Source organism: Sorex araneus, chromosome 1, assembly GCF_027595985.1.
Source record: "Sorex araneus isolate mSorAra2 chromosome 1, mSorAra2.pri, whole genome shotgun sequence".
Lineage (NCBI taxonomy): Eukaryota > Metazoa > Chordata > Mammalia > Eulipotyphla > Soricidae > Sorex > Sorex araneus.
The window spans coordinates 179,184,591-179,207,984 of record NC_073302.1 but is presented as its reverse complement, the minus strand read 5'-3'; the positions used below and the strand labels follow the sequence as shown (position 1 = coordinate 179,207,984).

At 45.0% G+C, this 23,394-nt stretch overlaps 1 protein-coding gene across 1 annotated transcript in view; it reads right to left on the bottom strand.

Moving 5' to 3' along the window:
* FBXL17 (F-box and leucine rich repeat protein 17) overlaps positions 1–23,394 on the bottom strand; it is a 527,962-nt gene that overhangs the window by 477,474 nt on the left and 27,094 nt on the right. The window contains exon 3 of the mRNA XM_055139470.1: positions 17,909–18,166. Coding sequence (XP_054995445.1) covers positions 17,909–18,166 — 258 coding nt within the window. The remainder of the gene's footprint in view (positions 1–17,908; positions 18,167–23,394) is intronic.

The following is a 23,394-nucleotide window of genomic DNA, read 5'->3' as shown; positions in this document are numbered from 1 at the left end:
CGGCTCGCACTGCCCAGAACAAGCCTCAGCTGGTGGCTCAATCCCTGGTGGCACACGGCCGGAAGACCCGGGCCCGGCGAAGCAAACAGCGCAGATAAGCGCTGTGCCTCTTGTTTCTTTTCTTCAGGGTTACTCTGAACATTGGGGTGCTCCATGGTCGCCCACATGTCACAGAAGTAACTGATCAGTGCGTGGCCTTGAAGAATGCCATTAGGATTTTGATACTCACTGAACTAAAGATGTAAAATGCAGGGTCCGAGAGGCAGTATAACAGGAAGGGCGCCTGCCTTGTATGCGGCTGATCTGGGTTTGATCCCAGGTATCCCATACGGTCCACCAAGCCCACTGGGAGTGATCCCTGAATGCAGAGCCAGCAGTAAGCCCTGAGCACTGCTGGGTAGTGCAAAAAAGAAAAAAGAAATCTGTAAGATACTTTGAGTTGAAAGAGCATTTTAATGGTGCCAATTTTTCCAATCTATGAGCAAAGAATATTTTCCATTTCCTTAGTTCTCCGTGTGCTTTCATTTTTGCTTGTGGACTGACTGCTGGTTTCAAATGGCCCAAGAGCCAGCCAGTGACACTCTGGAACTGGGCCAAAGGTTTCAGTACCAGGATCAGCGCCAGGACGACGTGCTGCTGGCCCTGCAGTGACTGGTAGGGTTCGATCTTTAACTATATTTTTGTTTATGTAGTGCACTGTGTTAAGTTGAAATAAAACAAGCAGAATCTGGAAGAAAACAAAACTCAAAAATAAACCCTCAGATGGAGCTAGACAGTCCAGTGGATAAGGGGTCTGGACTGCATGCAGCTGACCCAAATTAGCGCCATGATTAGTACCACAGGGAACTGAGTCTGCCAGAAGTGACCTCTGAGTGCAGAGCCAGGAATAAGCCCTGAGCGTCAGGTGTGACGCCACCAAAAAAAAAAAAAAGGAAAAAGAAATGGTCAGATATATGAACAATTAATTTATTACAAAGTATAAATAAATCAAGAGCATGAAATTTTTTTAAAAAATCCTCTTCAACAACGGTGTTAGGAAAACTGGTTCGCCACATGGAGAAGAACAGAACTGGGCCCCTTCTAGTCACTCACACTACCAGGCCGGAGTAGCACAAAGGGATTAGAGACTAGAGTCAGATCTGATGCGGCAAGTGCACGGCAGAAAGGCTGAGCTCTCCAGGATACTGGCTTCAACCGAATCCTCGATGATTCAACTCCTTCACCAAGGAAATAAAAGCAAAAATAAACACGTGTGATGACACCAACGTCAAAGTGACCTCTGCAGAGTGCAAGGACTAATCACGAGGCCGCAGGCGGCTGGACACAGGCTCCTCCCGGCATCCTGGCCCAGCTCACAGCAGGAAGACCAGAGCCAGAAGGCAGCTCCCGCTCTGACAGGCTGGGAGCACGCTGGCACACGCCACACGGCTGAGAAGGGCCAATACCCATGACAAAGAAGACCAGGGAGCTTCTTTACAAGAAACAGCTACAGGGTGAGCAGGTAACTTGATTATTCTTATAGGGCAACTGTATCAAATGACTCCATCCTTCCATAAAAGACCAGGAAATATACACATTTTAAAGTGCTGAATTTTTTAAAGCAAAACTGACTTATACATCACTTGAGGTGGGCTGAGCCACAGTCTGTGAGTGACAAACGTCGTCCAAGAATGGAGAAACGCCTCCCTGAACACGCCGTCTAGAGCATGGGGGGGAAGGGGGCAGCAGCTGCGTGTGACACAGATCTTAACCCTCGTGTTCCGCAACAGATCACCAGAGACCAATTCTGACCTAAATAAGTGACCTGGCCTGAAACCCACCCCCTGACATGAGTGACCAGATTAGCTGCAGGGACGAGAGCGGCGAGAGAAGGAGCCAGTGTGCCATCAGCGCAGCAGTGGAGCCGAGAGCAGACTTGTCCCATTACATGTGCAGTTTCTTATGGCATCCTTAAACTCTGAAGATGAACAATTTGCTAAAGAGATAGACCAGACTTGTAAATGAAAATAGAGATTTGGTTTCAGTCTTGATCTTACTGCACTGCCCACGTGCAAGGCAGACTACACCCACTCTACTATCACTCTGGCCCCTCCCAAATTGTTTTGTGCTAAGCCATGCATCTGCAAGGATTTCTTCCTTTCTATTTGTGTATTTACCAAAGCGCAGTGGTTCTCTCTCTCCCTCTCTCTCTCTCTCTCTCCCCCCCCCATCTATCTCTCTCTATCTCTCGATCTCTCGCTCTATCTCTCCTGCCGCTTGTGTTCGGTGGTCTCCGCTTCCCCCACCCGAGGGACGTCGATGGCAATGGACAGGCGAGGGAAGGAACAAGGGCCAGGCTGGTTGGTATCAACTGCGGATTATTCCATTCCCATCTCCATTCTCCTCTGGTTCTCCCCCTGCTTCTCCCCCGCCATGCTACTTCATTCTCCTTCTGGACCCCCCTTCATTCTCTCGCTGGCTCTGGATCCCCATCAATCTTACAGTCTTGGTTTATATAGCAATCACATAGGGTGGTGATACAAAGTGGGTCGAACATTAACAAATCAGCAAAGAGGGGTAAGATCACTCCTCCAAGAGATTAACAAAATCTCATCTAAGGAGATTACTCCAGATTACTAGGAGATCCACTCAAAGGTGGGATCCCAAGGAGGGTCTGTTGCTTTCTTCTTTCCTCAGCTGGTAATCCACCTAAATCATCATCATCATCCTATTGATCGTCGAATTTCTCAAGCGGTCTCAGCAACCTCTCCATTCATCCTATCCCTGAGATTTTAGAAGCCTCTCTCTCTACTCGACCTTCCCAATGATGCCATATTGGAGGCTCTTTCAGGGCCAGGGGAATGAGACCCAACTTGTTGCTGGCTTTGGATTATGAATACACCATGGGAAGCTTGCGAGGCTCTCCCATGTGGGAAGGAAACTCTCAGCAGCTTGCCAGTTTCTCCCAGAGGGAGAAGTTAGGTTATAATATATCGCACGGCCACAAAGCAGCCACGCACTTCTGGGAGCTTGCTTTTAAGTCTCTGGATGTTGGCCGTTGATGGGATTACACACCTGGGTTCCTCTGCCGGTACCTTCATGCGTGAGGCTTGTCTGAATGTGTGAAGAGGGGCCTCGAGCATGGCTTTGGCTAGGTTCCAGAGGTCTTCGGCCACCAGGAGTTATGCTCGGGGCGGGGAGGGAAGCTGGAGCCCATCCCTCCAAGGGGCCCCAGGGAAGACAGCCAGGCGCTCAGGCAAGAGACTCTCTGCCATCCACCTAAATAGTTGTAGTAAATCTACTTCTAATATTTCTAGCAGTGCCATTCTGTATGAGCACAGCAAGAGACACATCAAACTTAAAGTTTGGTTCTTCCTGAGGACATTCACTATATATTCCAGACCACAGTCCGCAAGCCAGGTTAGTCTTCCTAACCCTAGCAGGGTCCTTATCCACTTACCTCTTTTGGGTCATGACAGAGTTTGTCCATGGCCGTGCTAAAACCTTATAGTTAAGTATTATGGCGCTTGGCCTGGCCCATTTTGATGCCAGGGTAGCTCACAGCTTGCCCTGGGTCCATTCAGTCCCTCATCAGGACCCTGCTTTTGGGGTGCTAGGAACTAAGGGCAACTGAGGCTTAAGTCGAGAAAGCAGATGTAGGAGTGAATATTATTCGGAGTCAATTAACTCCCAAATTACAAAAAAAAAGCATAATATTAACTGTGCAGAGACCACCGAATATAAGCAGCAAGAGAGAGAGAGAGAGAGAGAGAGAGAGAGAGAGAGCCGCTCCCTTCAGTAAATACACAAATAGAAAGGAAGAAATATTAATATTAACACATCCTGTGTCCATACAAAAAGGACACTGCTTTAAAGTAAATTATGCAAAAGATGGAGAAACGCAATATCTAACTTAAATGCAAATTCAATGTCCTAGAAGGATCTGATTTTACAAGTTAACAGTATCTGATTTGGGGAAAAGGTGAGTAACTGGTTGGGGAGGAGAGCACAGAGAGGAGTTTACAAAGGAATGGGAGTGACTCGGGAGCACTGTGATGGGTGTAACCCGATAAACCTAATTTCCCTGCGGCAAGGCTAAAAGAACAAACCTAATGTCATCCTACACTATTTTGTAGATCTTATTTCCTTTACTTGTCTAACCTAGCACTTCCAGGACAAGGTTTAACCTATTTAATAGGTCTCCTTTGTGCCTCTTTTCAAGTTCTGTAACGTATAACTTAGATTACTAATTTCACAACTTTTTTCCTTTGCAATGAAAATTTCCATTTTGTCTGTTATTTTTGTTTGGCTTTTGGGCCACGCCCATAATGTTCAGGGCTTATTCCTGGTCCCTGCATACGGGGATTACTACTGGCTTGCGGACTACTCCAGACAGACCAAGGGAACCCTCCGGAATGCCGGGGGTCAAACCCGGGTTAGTAACATGCAAAGCAAGTGCCCTACTCACTGTACTATCACTCCAGCCCCAGACGTAAGTTTTAAAAGCCCAAAATTTTCCTGTTAGGCTAATTTTCATTACAGTGTGTATTTTCATCTGCATTCTTTTCAAGATATTTTCTAATTTTTTTTTTGTCAGTTCTTTTGTAACACATGGGTTGTGTAAAACCATGCCATTTAAGGTCCCAGGAAGGAGGTTACAATCAGTGCTGACTTGCAAGCCGGCGGCTGCAGGTTCTATCCCAGCCAACGAAGCTCCAGCACCTGGAGCCTGAGCGCCCCCGAAGGTGCGAGCAGGGAGTACCGCCGGAGGGCGTGAGCACTGCTACCAAGGGAACTCCAGGGAGCACCACCAGTGACAGATGTGCGAGCACTGTGGACAAGAGACCATTGAGGCCCAATCTGTGCACAGAGCCCTGTAGCCAGAATGTGCAGGCACAGCAGCACCAAGGTGTGGCCCCGGCAAGGACAAGGCAAGGCCCATCCATCCCTGCAAAGAGCAGTCCCAGGCGAGCAAGCGGCCAGCCATGCCAAGGCCCGGGAACATGACTCTGATGTATGAGACACCCCCACCACCTCACAAGAGCAGCAAAAGACAGGGAAGGGGGGAAATAAAGCGTCACTGAATTTCCAAATGCTGCTATATTCTGTCGTTTTAGTTCACTGGTTGTTAACTGATTTTTTTTTTTTGCTTCATATTAAGAATAGCATGATTATAATGCAATGATTTGTTTATAACAGCTCAATTTCAAATGTGTCACTTTTTTTTCCACACCCAACAATGCTCAGGGGCTACTCCTGGCTCTGCACTCAGGAATCCCGGTGGTGCTTGGGGACCATGTGGGACACAGGGGATTGAACCCAGGTTGGCTGTGTGCAAGGCAAACACCGTCCCTGATGTACTACCTCTCCAGCCCTTCAAATGTGTCATTTTTAGTTGACTGATTGTTAACTGATTTCCTTCTGCTACCAATTTCTACTTTCATTCACAAGATTTTTACATGCTTTCAATCCTTTAAAATTAAAACTTATTTATAAACCTGAAACCGAAGTCTGTCATAATTTCGAGACTGTTCCATGTGCACTTAAAAATGTGTCTTGGGGGGCTGGGGCAATAGCACAGCAGGTAGGGCATTTGCCTTGCACGTGGCCGAACCGGGTTCGATTCCCAGCAACCCATATGGTCCCCCGAGCACCGCCAGGAGTAATTCCTGAGTGTATGAGCCAGGAATAACCCCTGTGCATCGCCGGGTGTGACCCAAAATATATATATGTGTGTGTGTGTGTGTGTGTGTGTGTGTGTGTGTGTGTGTGTGTGTGTGTGTGTGTGTGTGTGTGTGTGTGTGTATATATATATATATAAAGTGTCTTGGCCTGGGGTAGAGGAGTCAGCTAAGCGGGCAGGGGCATATGTGCATGAACTGGGGCCTGAGGCACTCTCTGGCCACACAGCCCCACTGGGGCCCCTGGAGGTCCAAGTCTCTCTGGGTGTGAAGACTGAGGTGGTCCTGGTGGCACCCAGCACCACAGGGTCCAAACCACTCTACACTGAACTGCCATGCCAGCTACCCAAGAACTGCCCAGAGGTGTACCCCAGGTCTCCCTCAGCATTTCTGGAGAGGCCCCAAAAAGAAAGTAATTCTACTACTGAGCACACTGCTTTTATTATATAATACACGGTTACTAGTATATAGTACACAGTGTCTGTTACTACATTACAGTACACCTGTCTATTACTATTATACAGTACACCTGTCTATTACTATTATACACTACACCTGTCTATTACTATTATACAGTACACCTGTCTATTACTATTATACAGTACACCTGTCTATTACTATTATACAGTACACCGCGTCTACTTTATATAGTACACAGTGTCTATTACTATAATACACAGTGTATATTACTATTACATAGTACACAGTGTCTATTACTATTTTTATAGTACACAGCAGTGTCTATTACTATTATATAACAGTGTCTATTACTTAATTACATAGTACACAGTGTCTATCACTATTATATAGTATGCAGTGTCTATTACTATTACATAGTACGTAGTATCTAGTACTATTATATGGTACACTGTGTCTATTACTATTATATAGTAGTGCCTACTACTATTATATAGTACACCATGTCTACTATTATACAGTACACCGTATCTATTACTACTATACAGTACACCATGTCTACTACTATTATATAGTACACTCTGTCTATTACTATTATACAGTACACAGTGTCTATTACTATTCTGTAGTACAGTGTCTGTTTCATATCATTTGTTTATGGTAGTGCTCAAGCTTCCGACTCCCTTGTTGAGGTCTTCTGCTTGTTCTAGCCATTACCAAAAGTAAGATTTTTAAATCCCTATTAGGGGTCGGTGTTATAGTACAGTGGGTAGAATATTTACCTTGCATGTGGCTGACCAGGTTCAATTCCCAGTATCCCATATGGTCCCTAAACACTGCCAGCAGTAATTTCTGAGCACAGAATCAGAATAACCACTAGGCACTACCAGGTGTGGTCCAAAAGCAATAAATAAATAATTTTAAGATTAAAATCTATTAATGTAGAACTATTTCTCACCTCCAGATTCTGTATTTAGGGCCAAAGAGGTAGCACACTGCTTGGCTCACACATGGCATACCCGGGTTTGATCCCCAGCATCACATTTGTTACCCCAAGCCTTTTGGGGACTGATCTTTGAACAAGACTAAGTCCTGAGTACCATGGGTGTGGCAAAAAAAAACTGTGATTTTGCTTCACATTATTAACTGCATGTTTATAATGCCATGACTAGATTATAATAGCTCAATTATTTTCAACACGTCATTTTTTTGTTTCACTGGTTGTTAACTGCTACCAGTTTACATATGCTGTTGAATTCCTTAGGAAGTTCATCGTATTGTATTTTTAACTTCAAGAATTCCAATTTATTTCCTTTTTGTAATTTCTACCTCTTAAAAACAATACTCTCAATTCCTTAAGTTCTTTGTTGATAGCTTCTATGCTGAAGAGCAAGTTTAAGAAAACTGACTTAAAATCTTTGGCCATGAAGTCTAAGACACCCTAAGAACGGCCTCTGTCCACTCATTCTGACCTGAGCATGCATGCATTATGCTGAGTGCTGTTGCTGTAAACTGCACATCCCGCACTGCAGCGTACCACAGCCTGAATTTCACTATGACCAGGGGAGCCGGTTCTTCCCCTTCCCTGGAGTTCGCTTCCTTCCTTACTGAATTCAGCCACTATTTCAAGAGTTATTTTCTGGAGTATCAAAAGCTTAAATATAAACAAGATGCAACAAATGAGGCCCGAGAGGAACTTCTGAGGCCAGGACACCTGTCCTGCATGCACAAGGACCAGAGTTCCATCCCAGCCCCACCAGGGGCCAGCAGCCCCATCGGAACAGCGCCGGACAGCCGGCCTGGGCACTGAAGCATCTTGGCGCAGCTGATCAAGACTCTCGGGAGTGATGCCTAGCACTGCGTGAGCAGCCGCTCCCGGGAAAACCAAATAAATAAATAAATAATGAATGAATTAATGAAACCCTTCTGCTAGACTGTGAACTCAGTGGCCAGCGTGCAGCCACCCCGACGCCCCAGCCATGCGGAACATGGCCCTGGCTCCTCACCTCCCCCACAGGGTCTCAAGCAGACCCCGTGATGAAACTTTAAGCCTGAATATGCATGCGGCTTTCTAAATTCCCTTGCTTTAAGAATGGTATTTATGACTGCCCCAGTTTCCCAAAGAAATTATCTCCTTGGCTTTTCTTCTCAGGCTTTAGATAACCTATGCAAGGCTTCTTAAATTTTTCCGCTTTTTGCCTGAATAACTGTTCTACACTCCCAGCTATAGAAGGTATAGAAGTCAAACATTTTCTGGTAATAAGTCCAAAGGAAGTGGACTTTATGCAGCTCCCACATTCAGTCACTGGACCTCACCTGGTTTAAGGAGCGGGCCCTGTTTCCCACGCCCCCTTCCCCTGGGACCCAGCGACCGTGGGCTTCTCCATCTGCCTCGTAGGGTTTTCAGCCCCATTCCCCCTGTTCCTCCAACCTGAACATTCTAACTTAAGGAAATAAAAACTCAGCGCTGCCCGAGGTTGCTCGGAATGGCCGCGGAGAACTCGGAGGGACAAGCAGTGATTTGTGAATAGACTGCTCTGCCCCCAGAGCAGGAGCTCTGGGCCCCCTCCGGGAACATGTTCTCGGAAACTGTTACCAAAGCTGTGAAGCGTGTGGGACGAAGATTAGGGAAAACGCCACAAGCTTTCCTACGATTTTCTAGCTGTCTTTTTCTCGGTACAGCACAGACAGACACTGTGAAGTTCTGACTATTTTCCCAGGCTGTGGCAAAGTCACTCCTAACAGTCATTTGCTGGTTTTCAATGCTCTCTGGAGAGATGAGAATTGTCCCATTCCTAAAGAACAGGAAACTAAAAATGCAGCCAGACTGACATGCACCAATACAACACAGATTTGCATCATTTTATCCCAAGACATAACTACTTCCAGGAATTTCGACTGAGATCTATATATTAGACTGAAGTATTAAACTACAGAAATCAAATGAAACAAATACATAAAGTATTGGCTTAATGGACACAATTTCTTAAATTTCCTTGGATACATTGTATGTTACAATCATGGGTGCTGGTGGGGGGAGGGAGAGAAAGGGACAGGGAGAGAGAGTGTAGAGAGTGTATAAAACAACTACACTATTCCTAGTGACAGGGCCCTTACCCCAGGGACGTAGGCAGTGGTTCCTGTTTCTGCATCAGGGCCACAACGTTGGTTCTCTGATGCTCCCGGGCCGCTCAGGGCTCACTACTGGCAGTGCTGGGCCCAGAGTCAGACCCGATCCCGGGCCCTGGTCCCCAGCATCATACTGGGCAGAGCCTTGACCTTTGTACTCTCTCTCCAGGTTCAACTGTTTTTCCAATTACAGTTTTGTAAGATGCATGTAACAGAAATACATCCCACTGATAAACTTCTTTGGAGTTATTTTATGGAAATAAGCATCGGTACTTCAAGATCCTATCTCCCAAGTTTTGGAAATAGAAACATCAGTATTTCAAGATAGGTTTCACAAAAAAACATTAGTGCTATCCAAAGACAGCCTGAATTTTAGGTGTTTCATCATAACTTTGACAAATATTAAGTAGAAGCTAATATTTAGAAACCCTCAATTTTAGATTTATTAGGAAAGAAACCTCTGTAACTGTGAGACCTCCAAGGCCATTCCCGGGGCAGGCTTCGGAGAGCAGCAGGAGACGTCGAGCCTGGCATGCGGCTAAGCCAGGCTGATCTCCAGCACTGCAGAAAACCTCCTGAGCACTGCCAGGGCTCACTCCTAAGATAAGGCCAGGAATCACCCCTAAGCTCTATGGGGTATGGCGCACACCCTCCCTGCCCCCAGGGGAAATCCATACAGGAAAGGCATTCAAAACTATTATCAGTTATACTGGAAAGACATTGAAATCAGCATCAACACATGCATATCATTCATACAACACCTCTAACTCCCATTTTTACTAACAGGAAAGAGGAGGAAACACTAGAACCATAGAATCAATACTCTTGCCAAGTGCTATATTAATAAGGGGAAAAATAATTATCCAGAAAAATTCATGAATTAAAGATCCACACCAGATCTTTAAAAACTTTATCATATATTTTTAAGTCATTCACTAAAACTGTACTATACTCCACAGGAGATCTCATTAAACATCAATGGGTTATGAAATTAATTTACTGAGTAGATGAAGGTTGATATTATTTAACAGAATAGTTTAAGATAGAACAGAAGCTATTAATGTCCACTAAAAACAGACTATGTACAGTTCCACATAACATTTCTATTGTGATAGACAGATAGATAGACAGATAGATAGATAGATAGATAGATAGATAGATAGATATTACCTATGAGATCCAGTCTCTAATAGTGTTAGAAAGTTAGTAGTGTTAAAAAAAAAAGTAGAAAAAGACAATTATGATCACTGCATAACTGTCTGAGAATGGCTGGTCATTATAAGAAAACCTACCCATGCTCGCTTTGGAAATTAAGTCCGGAATACACAACACCAAGTATCAGATAACTCATGATATGCAACAAGCAAGAAGTCAAAGCCCTTCTGTGTTTTAATCCAACTGTATCTTATTCTCACTGGGGCTCAGGTCTGCTCAGCGGGTGCAGACATGTAACAGATAGGATCCACTGCTCTCTGGTCTTTGCTTGAGGGGCAGCCCCGGCAATGCTCAAGGGCCAGGTCGCTCTGCCCACAATACTCAGCCCCAGTCTGACAGTGTCAGGGCTAGCAGGGCAAGCCACCACCAGGGCACAAACAGATGCGCAGGCACAAACACAGGAGCTCAGGATTCACTCCAGGAAATGCTCATGTGACCATAGGGCCAGGGCTGGCCACATGCAAGGTAAGGGCTTTAAACCCTGTACTGTCTCTCTGAGCCTCTCTATATATGATCAACTGTATCTCACAGTGATTCAATAAAATACACACACGCACACACATGCACGCATGCACACACACACATATTAGTCAGAGCCAGAGAGCTAGTACAGAAGGGAGGGCATTTGCCTTGCACATCGCCATCTTGGATTCGATCCCCAGCATCCCACATGGTCTCTCCCAAGCACTGTCAGGTATAATTCCTGAGTGCAGAGCCAGGAGTAACCCCTAAGCGCTACCCAAAACCAACATGTCTTTTTAAATGTTACCTTAAGGGAGAGTGTGGTGCCAACCAGTAGTCAACCTGTACCTGTGGGGTGAGTACATCAGCAGCCTGATGGTGCCTTCAGGCTTCCTGATACCCCGAAACTCCCACTATGCCTCTGGCTGAACCCCAACAACTCAGGATCAAGTTCCCACATAGTTAGGTATGTGGGAGCCACACCCACAAACCAGCGCTGACTCAGCTGTACAAGCCCAATGATCAGCCTTGATTCAGAGACTCATAAATAAATCATGAAGAAGATCAAAAGCCGCAGTTAATCTCAGACCTGCACAGGGCTGAACAGACACAGTAAGCCAGAGGCAGGCAGGTCAGCCTGACGGTCACTTGCTCCCACAATCCAAACTAGCCACCATGTCTCCACCAGACTCCACCATCTCAGGACAAACCTCACTGATATATAATCTGCCAAAAATTTGGGGATGCACATTTTGTGACTGAAATCCCCAGGCTTTCTCAGGTTCGGGTTGGGCTACCTCCCCCAACCTCCCTGTACTTTTGGAAGCCTCAGCAGTCACATTCACACCACAAAGCTGTCACCCAGTAAAAAAGTTACTCCAGCTATACCTTCCAGATAAAAATACTGAACACCCTGGACAAACACGATGACCTCTTAGTACCTGTACTGCAAACCATATTGCACAAAAGGACAGTGAGAAAGAGAAAGAAGAAAAGTGCCTGGCTGGGGAGATGGGGGGAAGTTGGGGATGGTGGGAGAGAAACAGGGACATTGGTGGTGGGAAATGTACACTGGGGGAGGGACGAGTATTGGATCATTGTATGACTGAAACCCAATCATGAACCACTTTGTAATTAATGGTCTACCTCGTGGTAATTGAATAAAAATTAAAAACAAAACAAAAAATTTTTTCATTACAAAGCATGTATCTTTAGGAAATTTTCATCAAAAAATTCATGCCACTTCCACATTAAAGATTTATAAATACCATAGGGAATCCCATACTTGTACTGGAATAAATCAATATAAACATTACAGCAAGACAACCTTTGTATGACTGACTACCGCCCACAAAAGAGGCTACTTTACAACTGTATCATTCTCAACAGAAAGTTGGATTAACACAGCTGTTTGTTCTTTTAAGGTTTTTGAGGGGAGTCACATGTAGCAGTACTCAGGATTCACTCCTGGTTCTGCACACAAGGGTAGTTCCTGGAGCTGTTCGGAGCCCATGTAGTATGTTAAGGAGCAAACCCAGGCCTGCGGTGTTCAAGCCACGTGGCCTTGAGCTATACTATCTCTCCAATCCCAGGATAGAGTCATTCTAAATTTCTCCCAATATTGAGCTTTGATATAATGCCTACGTAGAATTTAAATTTAGGGTTCTTCACTTCACCTGACTTCAACTCCATCAAATTTACTGATACTCTGCTTCGTTGGCAAGTATTACAGTTACCACCCCAAAACTGAACATAAGTAATCCTGACAAAGTTCTTGAAAGGAATTAGTTTCTTTCAATTAACATTTGCTAAAAGCACTATGGATGGAGTGACAAATGTGCAAGTTCTCTGCCCAAATGGAGAAGGTACTTTTGAAAGAGTATATTCTACTGGCCTGGGAAAATGGAAAGATGACAGAGGCTCTGGAAATTCCAGGCTTAAAATCCACCTATACTCAAAATAGTCACAGATGTGGGACTAAACTCTTATTCATTACATAACCTAGACAAGAAAACTAAACGGCCATTTCCAAAGACAGTGCACAGAATAGAAAGTACAAAAAACGCTTTTTTTTGAAAGAGTGAGAGAGTGGGGGGTTGGTGTGCGGGCCATACCCAGCAGTGTTCAGGGTTTTCTCCTAGCTTTGCACTCAGGGATCACTCCTGGAAGTGTTCGAAGGAACATATCAGGTGCTAGGGAACCAAATCTAGACCTGCCATGTGGCAGGCAATCACCTTACCCACTGTACTCTCTCTCACCCTGAGGATACCATCTTCAATCCAACGATTATGCCAACTATAGATTCATTACACCCTTTACTTCACTCTATAATCTCTACTTTGGACTTCCATTTATATCTTAGAATAAGGAACTAGAGTTCATGTTAGGGGCTGGGTACACAGTGCTGGAGTTGGGTGGACCCTCAGCTTGGTTCCCAGTACTGAATCCCGCAGCAATGCCCAGTGTGGTCCTCCCATGGGGGAGGCAGGGGTGGAAGGTTAGAGAGTGAGCAGGGAGGAGGGAGAGTCAATTCTGGGGTGGCCCTGGTGGCCACCGCAGGGTCTGAGCAGCCTCATGCCTTAAACTGGCTTCAACTACACTGAGGAGAGTTCCTTCTATCCCCATTTTTTTCTTTAGAATTTTTGTCATAAATGAGTGTTGGATCTTATGAAGTGTTCTCTTACATCTACCAATACATTTGGTTTTGTTTCACTTTTTCCCTACAGTGATACGGTGTATTACATTGGTTGACTTGCATATATTAAATCATAGTTAATCATCCTAAATCCCACCTGACCACAGAATATGACAATGTCTTGTTGGGCTCAGTTTGCTAATATTTTTGTCAAGACTCTTTCACTTATGTTTATCAGATGAAATAATTTTATTTCATAAATAAATTTTGGCCTATAGTTTTCTTTTTTGGTAATGCAGGTTTGCTTTGGGTCTTGTAGAAAGTGTTCAGGAAGACCCCTGTTTTGTGAGTTTCCTGGAAGGTCCCGAGAAGGAAAGGAAGTAGATCTTATCCGAAGGTTTGGAACTGACTGGTAAATGCATTTGGGCCTGGGTTTTTTTCTACTGTGGGAAAAATTCGGTACCATTTCGATATCCTTGTTACTGTTCTGTTCAGGTACTCTGCTTCCTCCCGGCTCAGTTTGGTGGTTACAGGATTCCAGAAAGTTGCCAGTTTCTTTCAGGTTCTCCAAATGCACAGCACAAAGGTATTCAGAGAAATCTCTGAAAAAGCCTTTGGATTCCTATGGTACTTGTGAAAAGGTCTCTCCTCTTATGATCTGGCTGTTCAGAGTTTTCTCTTTTCCTTTGTGAGTCTAGCTAATATTCTGAAGATCTTGTTTATTCTTTTAAAAAAAGGTTCTCGGTTTCACTGACCTTTTATATCGTTTTTAAATTTCCATTTCCTTGATTCACACTCTTTAAGTTTTACTACTTCCCTTCTTTGGGGAATATTTTGGGCTCCCTCTACGGGTCTTTTTTATACTGACTTAAGCTATGGAGTAAGTTTTTATTTGGGCCTTGTTTCCTAATGAATATTATTTTATTTTATTTTATTTTTATAAAGTTGTTCAAATAGTTCATTACAGATAATATTGAAACACCAATCCCACCACTGTGCACCTTCCCACCACCCTGAGGAAAGTGTGTGAAGATTGTTGTACTTCATCCTGGAGCCATTTTAGTCCTTCTATAAGAGATTACAAGCATGTATGTTAAATCCAAACAAATGTGTGCTACTTTTGGTACATCAGTGGGCTAGAGTATAAGAGATCCAGGCCTCGCCCTCCAGAACATTCTGTGTCACTCTCTTCTGGGAGCTTTATTTCAGTCTTTAGATCTTGGCCATTGATGAGATTATATGGCGCCTGAAACAGTTTGTGGGTATAACTGCCAAGCTACTGGAAAACTGGGGAGCTGGGGGAAGGAGGCCCAGTCCCATTGTGAGCAGGCTTGGAGATCTTAGTCATGAGTCCCACATACCTGGGTTGTTCTGCAGGTTCCCTCATAGGTAAAACTCATCCGAGCCTGTGGAGAGTGGCCTTGAGCATGGCTGTACTATTGGGTTCTGGAGGGTTTTGGCTGCTGAGGTTCTGCTGAAGCAGGGAGGGAAATTCAACCTGCGCCCCCTCTGAGTTGTTCCAGTGAAAACAGCCTGGTGCGGGTCAGGATATTCTGTCATCCTGATGAATATTTACATTGCTTTGAGATTCCCTCTTAGAACAGCTTTTGCTGTGTCATATATGTTCTGATAACTCAGAACTTCATTTTCATTTGTTTCCTGCAATTTTAAAATTTTTTCTTTGATTTTCTCTTTGTTGTTGCCATGTTGTTTGGTTGTTTAAATTTTTCCCCACTTTCTGTTTGTGATTAATTTCAATTTTTACAGCACTGTAGTCTGAGAAAACAGTTTGATGTGACTACTGTCCTCTTGCCATGTGGAGACAAATCTTTTATCATGGAAAATGTTCCATGGATTAGAGAAGAACATGTACTTTTTGGAGTAGAGATTGAGTCCTACATATGTCTATTAAGTCTAACTCTCATTTCTTCCTTTAAGGTCAATGTTTCCATACTGATTTTTTGTCTAGTCATCAATCTAGCAGTGAGAAGTGTTAAAAATATCCTACTACTACTGTGTTGTTTTCAATATCAGACCAGCTGCTTTACAAACAACAGGACTGTGTGGTACTGGACTAAAGGCAGGTTATCAGACAAACAGAATAGAATTAGAGTCCAGGAGAAAGTTCTGATATATGCAGATAATAAATTTTCAATAAAAAAGTGAGGTTGTGATGTGGAGGAAGAAAAGTGCACTTCAATAAACGGTACAGGGAATATGGTTTGCATTGTGTGAAAAAAAATTAATAAACTCGGGGCCCTTATCTCACGCCATACAAAGAAGTTAACTCAAAATGGATTCAAGACCTCAATATTAGACTTAAATCCATAAATTATATTCAGAAAAACATAGGAACTCTGTCTACATAGATTTTATAGGCATCTTCAATGACTCAATGCACTGGAAAGGCAAACAAAAGCAAAACTAAATAAATTGGATTCCATCCAATTAAGAGGCTCCTTCACCACAAAAGAAATGATGACTAGACTAAAAGAAACCCTACAGACTGGAGGAAAATGTTTGTTTATCACACCTCTGACAGAACTAATAGTCAAAAATAAAAGGGGAGTGTGAGGGAGAACACTACAGACATCTCCTCAGAGAAGATACACAATGAGATAGAGACAATTAGGTGAGAAGCCCACTTCATCACTCATCAGGGAAATGCAAAGCAAACAGGTCACTACCTCACTCCAGGAAGAACAGCCCACACCAAAAGTGGGAACAACCAATACTGGTGGGACGTGAGGCAAAAGGACCCTCATCCCCCTTCTACTGCTGGTGGGAATGTCATCTCGTTCAGCCGCTATGGAAAACAATAGAGACCTCTCAAAAAAATATGTCCAGCAGCTCCATTTCATAAAATCTATCCTAAGGGCCCAAAAACACTAATTTGAAAAGACATTTGGTTGCCCTTGTTCACTGCAGAGCTATTCACAGAAGCCAAGATAGAGAAAAAAATCCAAGTGCCAGAGAACAGATAGTGGATACAGAAAACGTGCTATGCATCTATAACAGAATGTTACTCAACTATAAGAAAGGGTGAATTCATGCAATTTTCTGCCTCATGGATGGAGCCAGAGGGTACCACACTGAGTAAAGTCGGTCAGAAGAAGTGGAACGAATTCAGAATGAGCTCTTGTCTGTGTGAGAGAGTTAATGGTGGCAGGCCCTGAGCATCCGCACAAACGAAGCTTACCAAGCGGGTGAGGCAAGCGTGTGTGGGAAGATCCTGAGAGCCTAGTAGAGCATGCTGACACGCCGAGTGTGTGTTAGAACAATGCATACCTGAAACTTATTGACCAATAGCACTGTCCATCATGGTGCCACAAGTGTTTTTAAATTTCAGAATTAGGGGCAGAGCGATAGTACAGTGGGCAAAGAAAGACTTTGCCTTTGAACCAGCCAACCCAGGTTCAATTCCTGGCATCGCATATGGTCCCTGAAACACCACCAGGACTAATTCCTGAGCACAGAACCAGGAGTAACCCCCAAGCATTGCCAGATTTGGCCCAAAAACAAACAAAAAAATTTCAGAATTATAGGTCAGAGAGATGGTATGCCATGCAGGGTGCTCGCCCTGCACACAGTCAACCTGGGTTCAATTCCCTATGCCCTATATTGTTCTCCGAGCATCAGGAGGAATAATTCCGAGTGCAGAGTCAGCAGCAACCCCTGAGCATTGCTGGGTGTGACCCAAAACAAACAAAAAATCAACAAAGAATTAAGGAGCCAAGTGCCTGCCTTGCACAGCACTGAGCCAGGTCAGCATAGCCCCATATGGTCCCCCAAACCCCAGAGGAAGCCCTAAGCACCACTAGGAGTGCCCCCTGAGCAAAAAAAAAAAGAAATTAAGGAATCAGAGAGGTAATTCAGGATTAAGGCGCTTGCCTTGCACATGGCTAACCCTGTTAAGGTCCTTGATGCCATATATGGTTATCTGAGTCCTGAGTACAGCTGGACACAGCCCCAGATCCCAAAATAACAACAGCATGGATCCTCACAGAAATTCAGATATTCATTAAAAAATACAGCAAAGTTAGTAACTTATCAATTACAACCAGAACACTCTAGCTCATGCATCCAAACAACATCTCTGAGTACACTTTAAAAAAAAGACTTCCTCTATTGTCTGAACATTTCTAACCTGACGTCTGTCAGGGTGCTGCGGCAGGCTAGAGACAGGGCAGGCGGCAGGAGCTGAGCACCAGCCACGGAGTCCAACCAGGAACAATTCCTGAGCACAGAGCCAGGAGCAAATGCTGAGGGCCACTGGGTATGCCCCCCCCCCCAAAAAAAAAAAAAACATCAAATTGGAAAATAAAAGTGTTGCTGCAGGAAAGCACTGGGTCAGCGTGAGTAAAGTCACTCTGGAAGTGGAGAACTGTACCTGCTTGAGCCCCTCATCGGTCAGCTTGTCCTGGTTGCCCACGTGGACCTTCTGCAGCAGGGGACAGTGTGAGGCCACCGCGATGATGGACGTGTCCGAGAGCTGCTTACACCGGTAGGCCGTGTACCTCAGCAGCCCGGGACACTTGAACGCCAGGACACACACGCCGCTGTCGGACATGCTGCGGCAATCAGAAATGTTGATTTCGATTATATTCTGACTTCTTGATGCAATTTTTTCCAATAGTTCATCAGTGACCTATGAGGAAAAAAACAAAAAAAAGCAGTAGATTTAAATTTTGCTAAACTATCGATTTACTTTCTATTCTTTCATTAACTTTCCCCAATAACAGAGATTAGACTACTGCATAGATAACTCACAGCATATATATAACAACTCACAGCATATATATAACACAATAAAAAGAAAATCTTAATATCAAAGCATAGTAAGAATTCAGTGTCTTAAGAAATATATTACTGTGACTCCCAGACTCTGACAACCAGGGGGCGGAAGCAAGGAGGAGGGTGATAAAATTCCTCCACAGCAGGTGTGAAGAGCTTCCAGGCCGGTGACAATCCAAGTGCTGGGAAAGCCCAGAAAAGATGGTGGGACACTGGTGGCTGGAACTGCACACAGTGAAGGGATGCGTGGCGGAACACTGTATGACTGATCCCGGCATTGGATGTCTAAAAGTTTTGCAACTGTGTATTCTCACAATGATTCTATTAAAAATTAAAATGGGGGAGAGGGAGAGGAGGGGAGGGAGGAAGGAAGTTCTTGCCTTGTCTTAGGCATTTTTTTCATTTGGTGAGGCCTGAGTGGCATTCTTCATAAAACCAGTTTGTTTTATAAATGTAAACATTTCCCCCTAATCTTTGACAGTATTTCGAGCAAATCAGAGAACCTGTAAAGGGGACTTGTAGGAACCCTAAAAACACAGTTGCTGGGTCCAAAGTTCTAGTGGCTCCTAGCCTTGTGACTGGCCTCTGACACAGGGACAGGGTCCGGGATGAGGCGTCACCCCATGAGGTCAGCGTCAGGCAGAAATGTACTGCTGGACATGTGTCAGATATTTGTCACCAGAATGGAAAAGTCCCAGACCTTTGGTATCAGAAACAGTGTTAAAAACTACCAGGCAAGGAGAGTACCTATCACTTAACATGAAAAGTCTGAAAATATATCCTTACTGGAAACTTACCTTCGTTAAGCCCTAAAACAAAACAAACTCACAACAAACGAAACTGTACCGGAATTGTCAGTGTTTTATTCTCCACTTGAGGCGAGGGGGCCACAGAGCTGCGTGCCCGGCACTCAGGGCATTGCTCCCTCACCCCTCACTCCCTCTGGCCCTGGCAAAGAGCAGGAGATGAAGACACGGTGTATCGTGTAAACTGCCAACACTTCTGTCGAATGCTGCCTGACCTGTGACCCGCCAGATGAGAAGAGAGCCAGCACCAAGGAAGGCGCCTGCCTCGCCCACATCTGACCGCAGGCCAACCCCCGCCATGCTGTCTGGTCTCATGGGCACCCGAGCAGCACCCAGAGTGGGCCCTGGGCTCGAAACAGGGATAGGCCCGAAGCAAACTTGGGGTAAAAGTGGAGAGAGGAACGAAAGGAACGATGCGATCATTCGGTTCCCAATACACCCAGTGATATCAATGGCCACCTCCAACAACCAAGTACCTTTTCTCGGAGGACTCAGCTACGCTGCAGCAGCATCTGGCGCTCCAACAGTGAGTGCCAGGCTGGGAGGGGGCTGCCCGCGCTACGCAAGACCCTGCCCGGCCCTGCCAGCTCCAGGGCACTGTAGGCCAGGCCATGCCGACCCAGCACCAACACAACCCTGATGAGCATTACGGCCAAATTGTGCCGCAGAAGGCCTCTAACGCCCAGGGACCCGCAGGCAAGTCCCCACGAGCTCAGCAGTGGTGTGTGCAAGGACCACCAGCACGGAGAACGGGAAGGAAACCACCAGCACCCAACGCGGATGGACCAAGAACGGGAAGGAGCAGGGGACTGTCAGGGAAAATCTCACAGGGCCTCTGAAGGTTTTTTTCTTCTTCTTGTGCTCAGGAGTGACCGCTGGGCAGTGCCCAGTGTGTGAATGTTTTAAAATCTGCATCTCTACCCCCCTGCCCAAGAACCACATGGGGACGGGGGAGAATAGTGAGGACATTGTTCAAGACCTGGGGAGAAACACAGAGGTGGGGCGGGGGAGGGGCGGAACACACGTGATTGAATGTAGAACAGGCAGAGGAGAGAACTGTGCTCAGTGATGCTCGCCAGAAAAGCCAAGGCTGAAACCACCTTTGTTCATATGATTCCGTTTACAGTTTCGGGAATCACCTTGTTGTTTTACAGTAAGCAGCAACTCCCAGTCACAACCAACTAAATACCGTTCGTGCAGGGAAAAAAAAAAAATTCTGAAACTGGGAAGACAGATTTCTAATTCTCGAACAGTTTTAACGTCATACCAATGACAGAGAAAGCTCAAAAGGAACACCACCCTTCCTTTTGGCCCTGCTGCGCATCGAGCATGATGGAAGAGCCCAAAAGAGCACCCTTGGACTCCGAGCAGCCCACTGAACTAACTCCGGCGCGGGATCGGAGACCCCACAGCGGGCTTCGAGAGTGGAAACTGGGCATTTCCCAATTCTTTTAACCTCTCTCTCTCAACCCCTTCCTCCCGAGCACAGCGCAGGGTCCATGGCTTTCTGAGCGCAAAATGGAGACGCCGAGCCAGCTGAAACAGGACGCGCGCGCGTGCGCGCGGGAGACACCAGGGGGGCAGGGGCGGTGACCCCCGCCCACCGCAGATAGATACTTAAACCCACCTCCTCCACGTATGCGTTCCTTTTGGCCCTGCTATGGATCGAGCATGATGGAAGAGCCCAAAAGAGCGCCCTTGGACTCCAAGCAGCCCACTGAACTAACTCCGGCACGGGATCGGAGACCCCACAGCGGGCTGCGAGAGTGGAAACCGGGCATTCCCCAATTCTTTTAACCTCTCTCTATCAACCCCTTCCTCCCAAGCACAGCACAGGGTCCACGGCTTTCTGAGCGCAAAATGGAGACGCCGAGCCTCTCTCTAGGTTTCTCCATCTTATGAGCACCATAAAAGGGTAAAAGTTTGTAGTGATGTTATTTCTGGTTGTACTTTCCCTGGACTTTATACAGAAACCCAAAAAACAGCAACTCCCAGTCACAACCAACTAAATACCGTTCGTGCAGGGAAAAAAAAAATTCTGAAACTGGGAAGACAGATTTCTAATTCTCAAACAGTTTTAATGTCATACCAACGACAGAGAAAGCTCAAAAGGATCACCACCCTTCCTTTTGGGCCGCTGCTGCGGCCGCGCGACCTAATGTCATCTTAGCATCAGCAATATGTAATGGTTCCTTTTTAACGGGTTGGACTCTGGGGGGAGATCCTAACAAGAATAGTAAGTCTTTTGCTGAAATACTGAAGGCAATCAAAGTGGTAGCCATCTCTCTAGACTGAACTAAGCTATATCCCCACGCCGGCTGAGAAGAAATATCCTTCTTTCTCGGGAAGAAACGCGGCGTGGTGTCAAACATAGTGTGATGTCCATTAAGCAAACAGAGCTGGTGGCGTGGGAATGGGATATAAGGGGAAAAATTATGTACATGGAACAGCGGGACGCTGGTGGAATCTGAAGCCGGAGCCGATACCAGCGCAAGACCTTTGGTTCCAGAAACTGCTTGCAGACACTCTACTAGACTATCAACTAAGCCAGAGCCCCACGCCGGCTGATGATGGGAAATAACCATCCTTTTCGGTTTTTTTCCCTTTGTCAGACAGCGTGGCGATTACTAAGCAGGCGTGAACTCGGTGGCACGGGGCAAGGGGGAAAAAGAAAAGTTATGTAACAAACAGCAGGACTTAATATCTCTATATTCTTAGCAATGGAGAACTACCAAATGCCTCCTTGGCAATAGGACTGTCTTTTTCTTTTGGGGGGGAAACCCCAGCAACGGTAGTGAGCTGTGTGTTGAAACATGGAATGTAATCGAGATAAAGCGTAAACGAAGTGAAACTTATCACTTACAAGGGTGGGGACTGGGGAGGTGGGAGGGGGCAGCAGGTATACAGGGGGGGTTGGTGATGGAAGATGGGCACTGGTGAAGGGAAGGGTGTTTGAGTATTGTATAACTGACATAATCCTGAGAACTATGTAACCCTCCACATGGTGATTCAATAAAATTTAAAAAAAAATTTTTTTTTAAAAAAATAGCTATAATCAGGCACTGGTGGAGGGATGGGTAAACGATCACTGTATGACTGAAATGCAAACATGAAAGTTCATAAGTTTGTAACTGTACCTCACGGTGATTCACTAATAAAAGAAATAAATAGTTATAATCTCAAAAAAAAAAAAAAAAGGAACACCACTCCACACAAACGCTCAGTTCTGCAGGGCTCAGGCGTGCCCACACGCGGGCCGCGTCGGCAGAGCACTCGGGAAGCTCATGGCAGCACAGACCAGCCAGGCCACAAACTGGCCAACAGCACACACCAAAGGTTTTCATGGGTTTCTGAAACCAAAACATCTGGTGACTCTTTACCGGAACATCACTAGCAGCAACATAGGGAGGAATCTGGAACAGGTCTAGTTCTCCGATAAAATCATATTCTTACCTGAAACGCTTCCAATGCCAAGCGCTGACAGTCAAATTTTTTAAATGAATCCAACAAGTCTAATAAAACGACTGCAAAAAGTACTCGCAACTCTTTTTCCAAATTTATTCCACTATAAAACCATATTGGCAGCTAATCAGGATTACACAATTCCCCAAAAGAAGTATTAAAATAGGTTATCTGGGCCAGAGCAATAGTACACTGGGTAGGGAGCTTGTATTGCGCACAGAAGACCTGGGTTTGGTCTCTGGCACCCTATATGGTGCCCCAAGCACTACAAGGATTAATTCCTGAGTACAGAGCGAGGAGTAATTCCTGAGCATTGCCAGGCATGGCCCAAAAAACAAAAAACATATAACACAAAATAGGTAATCTTAGTTCATTTTGTTTTTATTTCTTCATCTCTGAAAAAAACATACAAGAATGTATATATGCACTATACTGCAATACATGAAGTAATGTGCCATGTTTTTAGCAGGAATAATGATAGCATCAACCCATAAGGTTGGCAGGTGGATCAAATAATATATTAATATATATAAGGTTGTAGAATACTACATGACAAATCAGTACTATATAAATGTGTGCCATCACTTTCTACTATTTAAGCTAATATTCATAAAATGACCCCTCCAAACCAAAATCCTATTAATATCTTTAAATAATGAAAGAAATGACAGATAAGTGGACAAGAGAGAAATAAAAAGTAGCCCAAGATGACACTAAAATTACCTTTTACCTCATTAGAAGCTAGCTTAATCTGATTCACCAAAAAATAAATAAAGCATATAGCTATAAGTCAGAGTCACTTAAACTGTCTCAA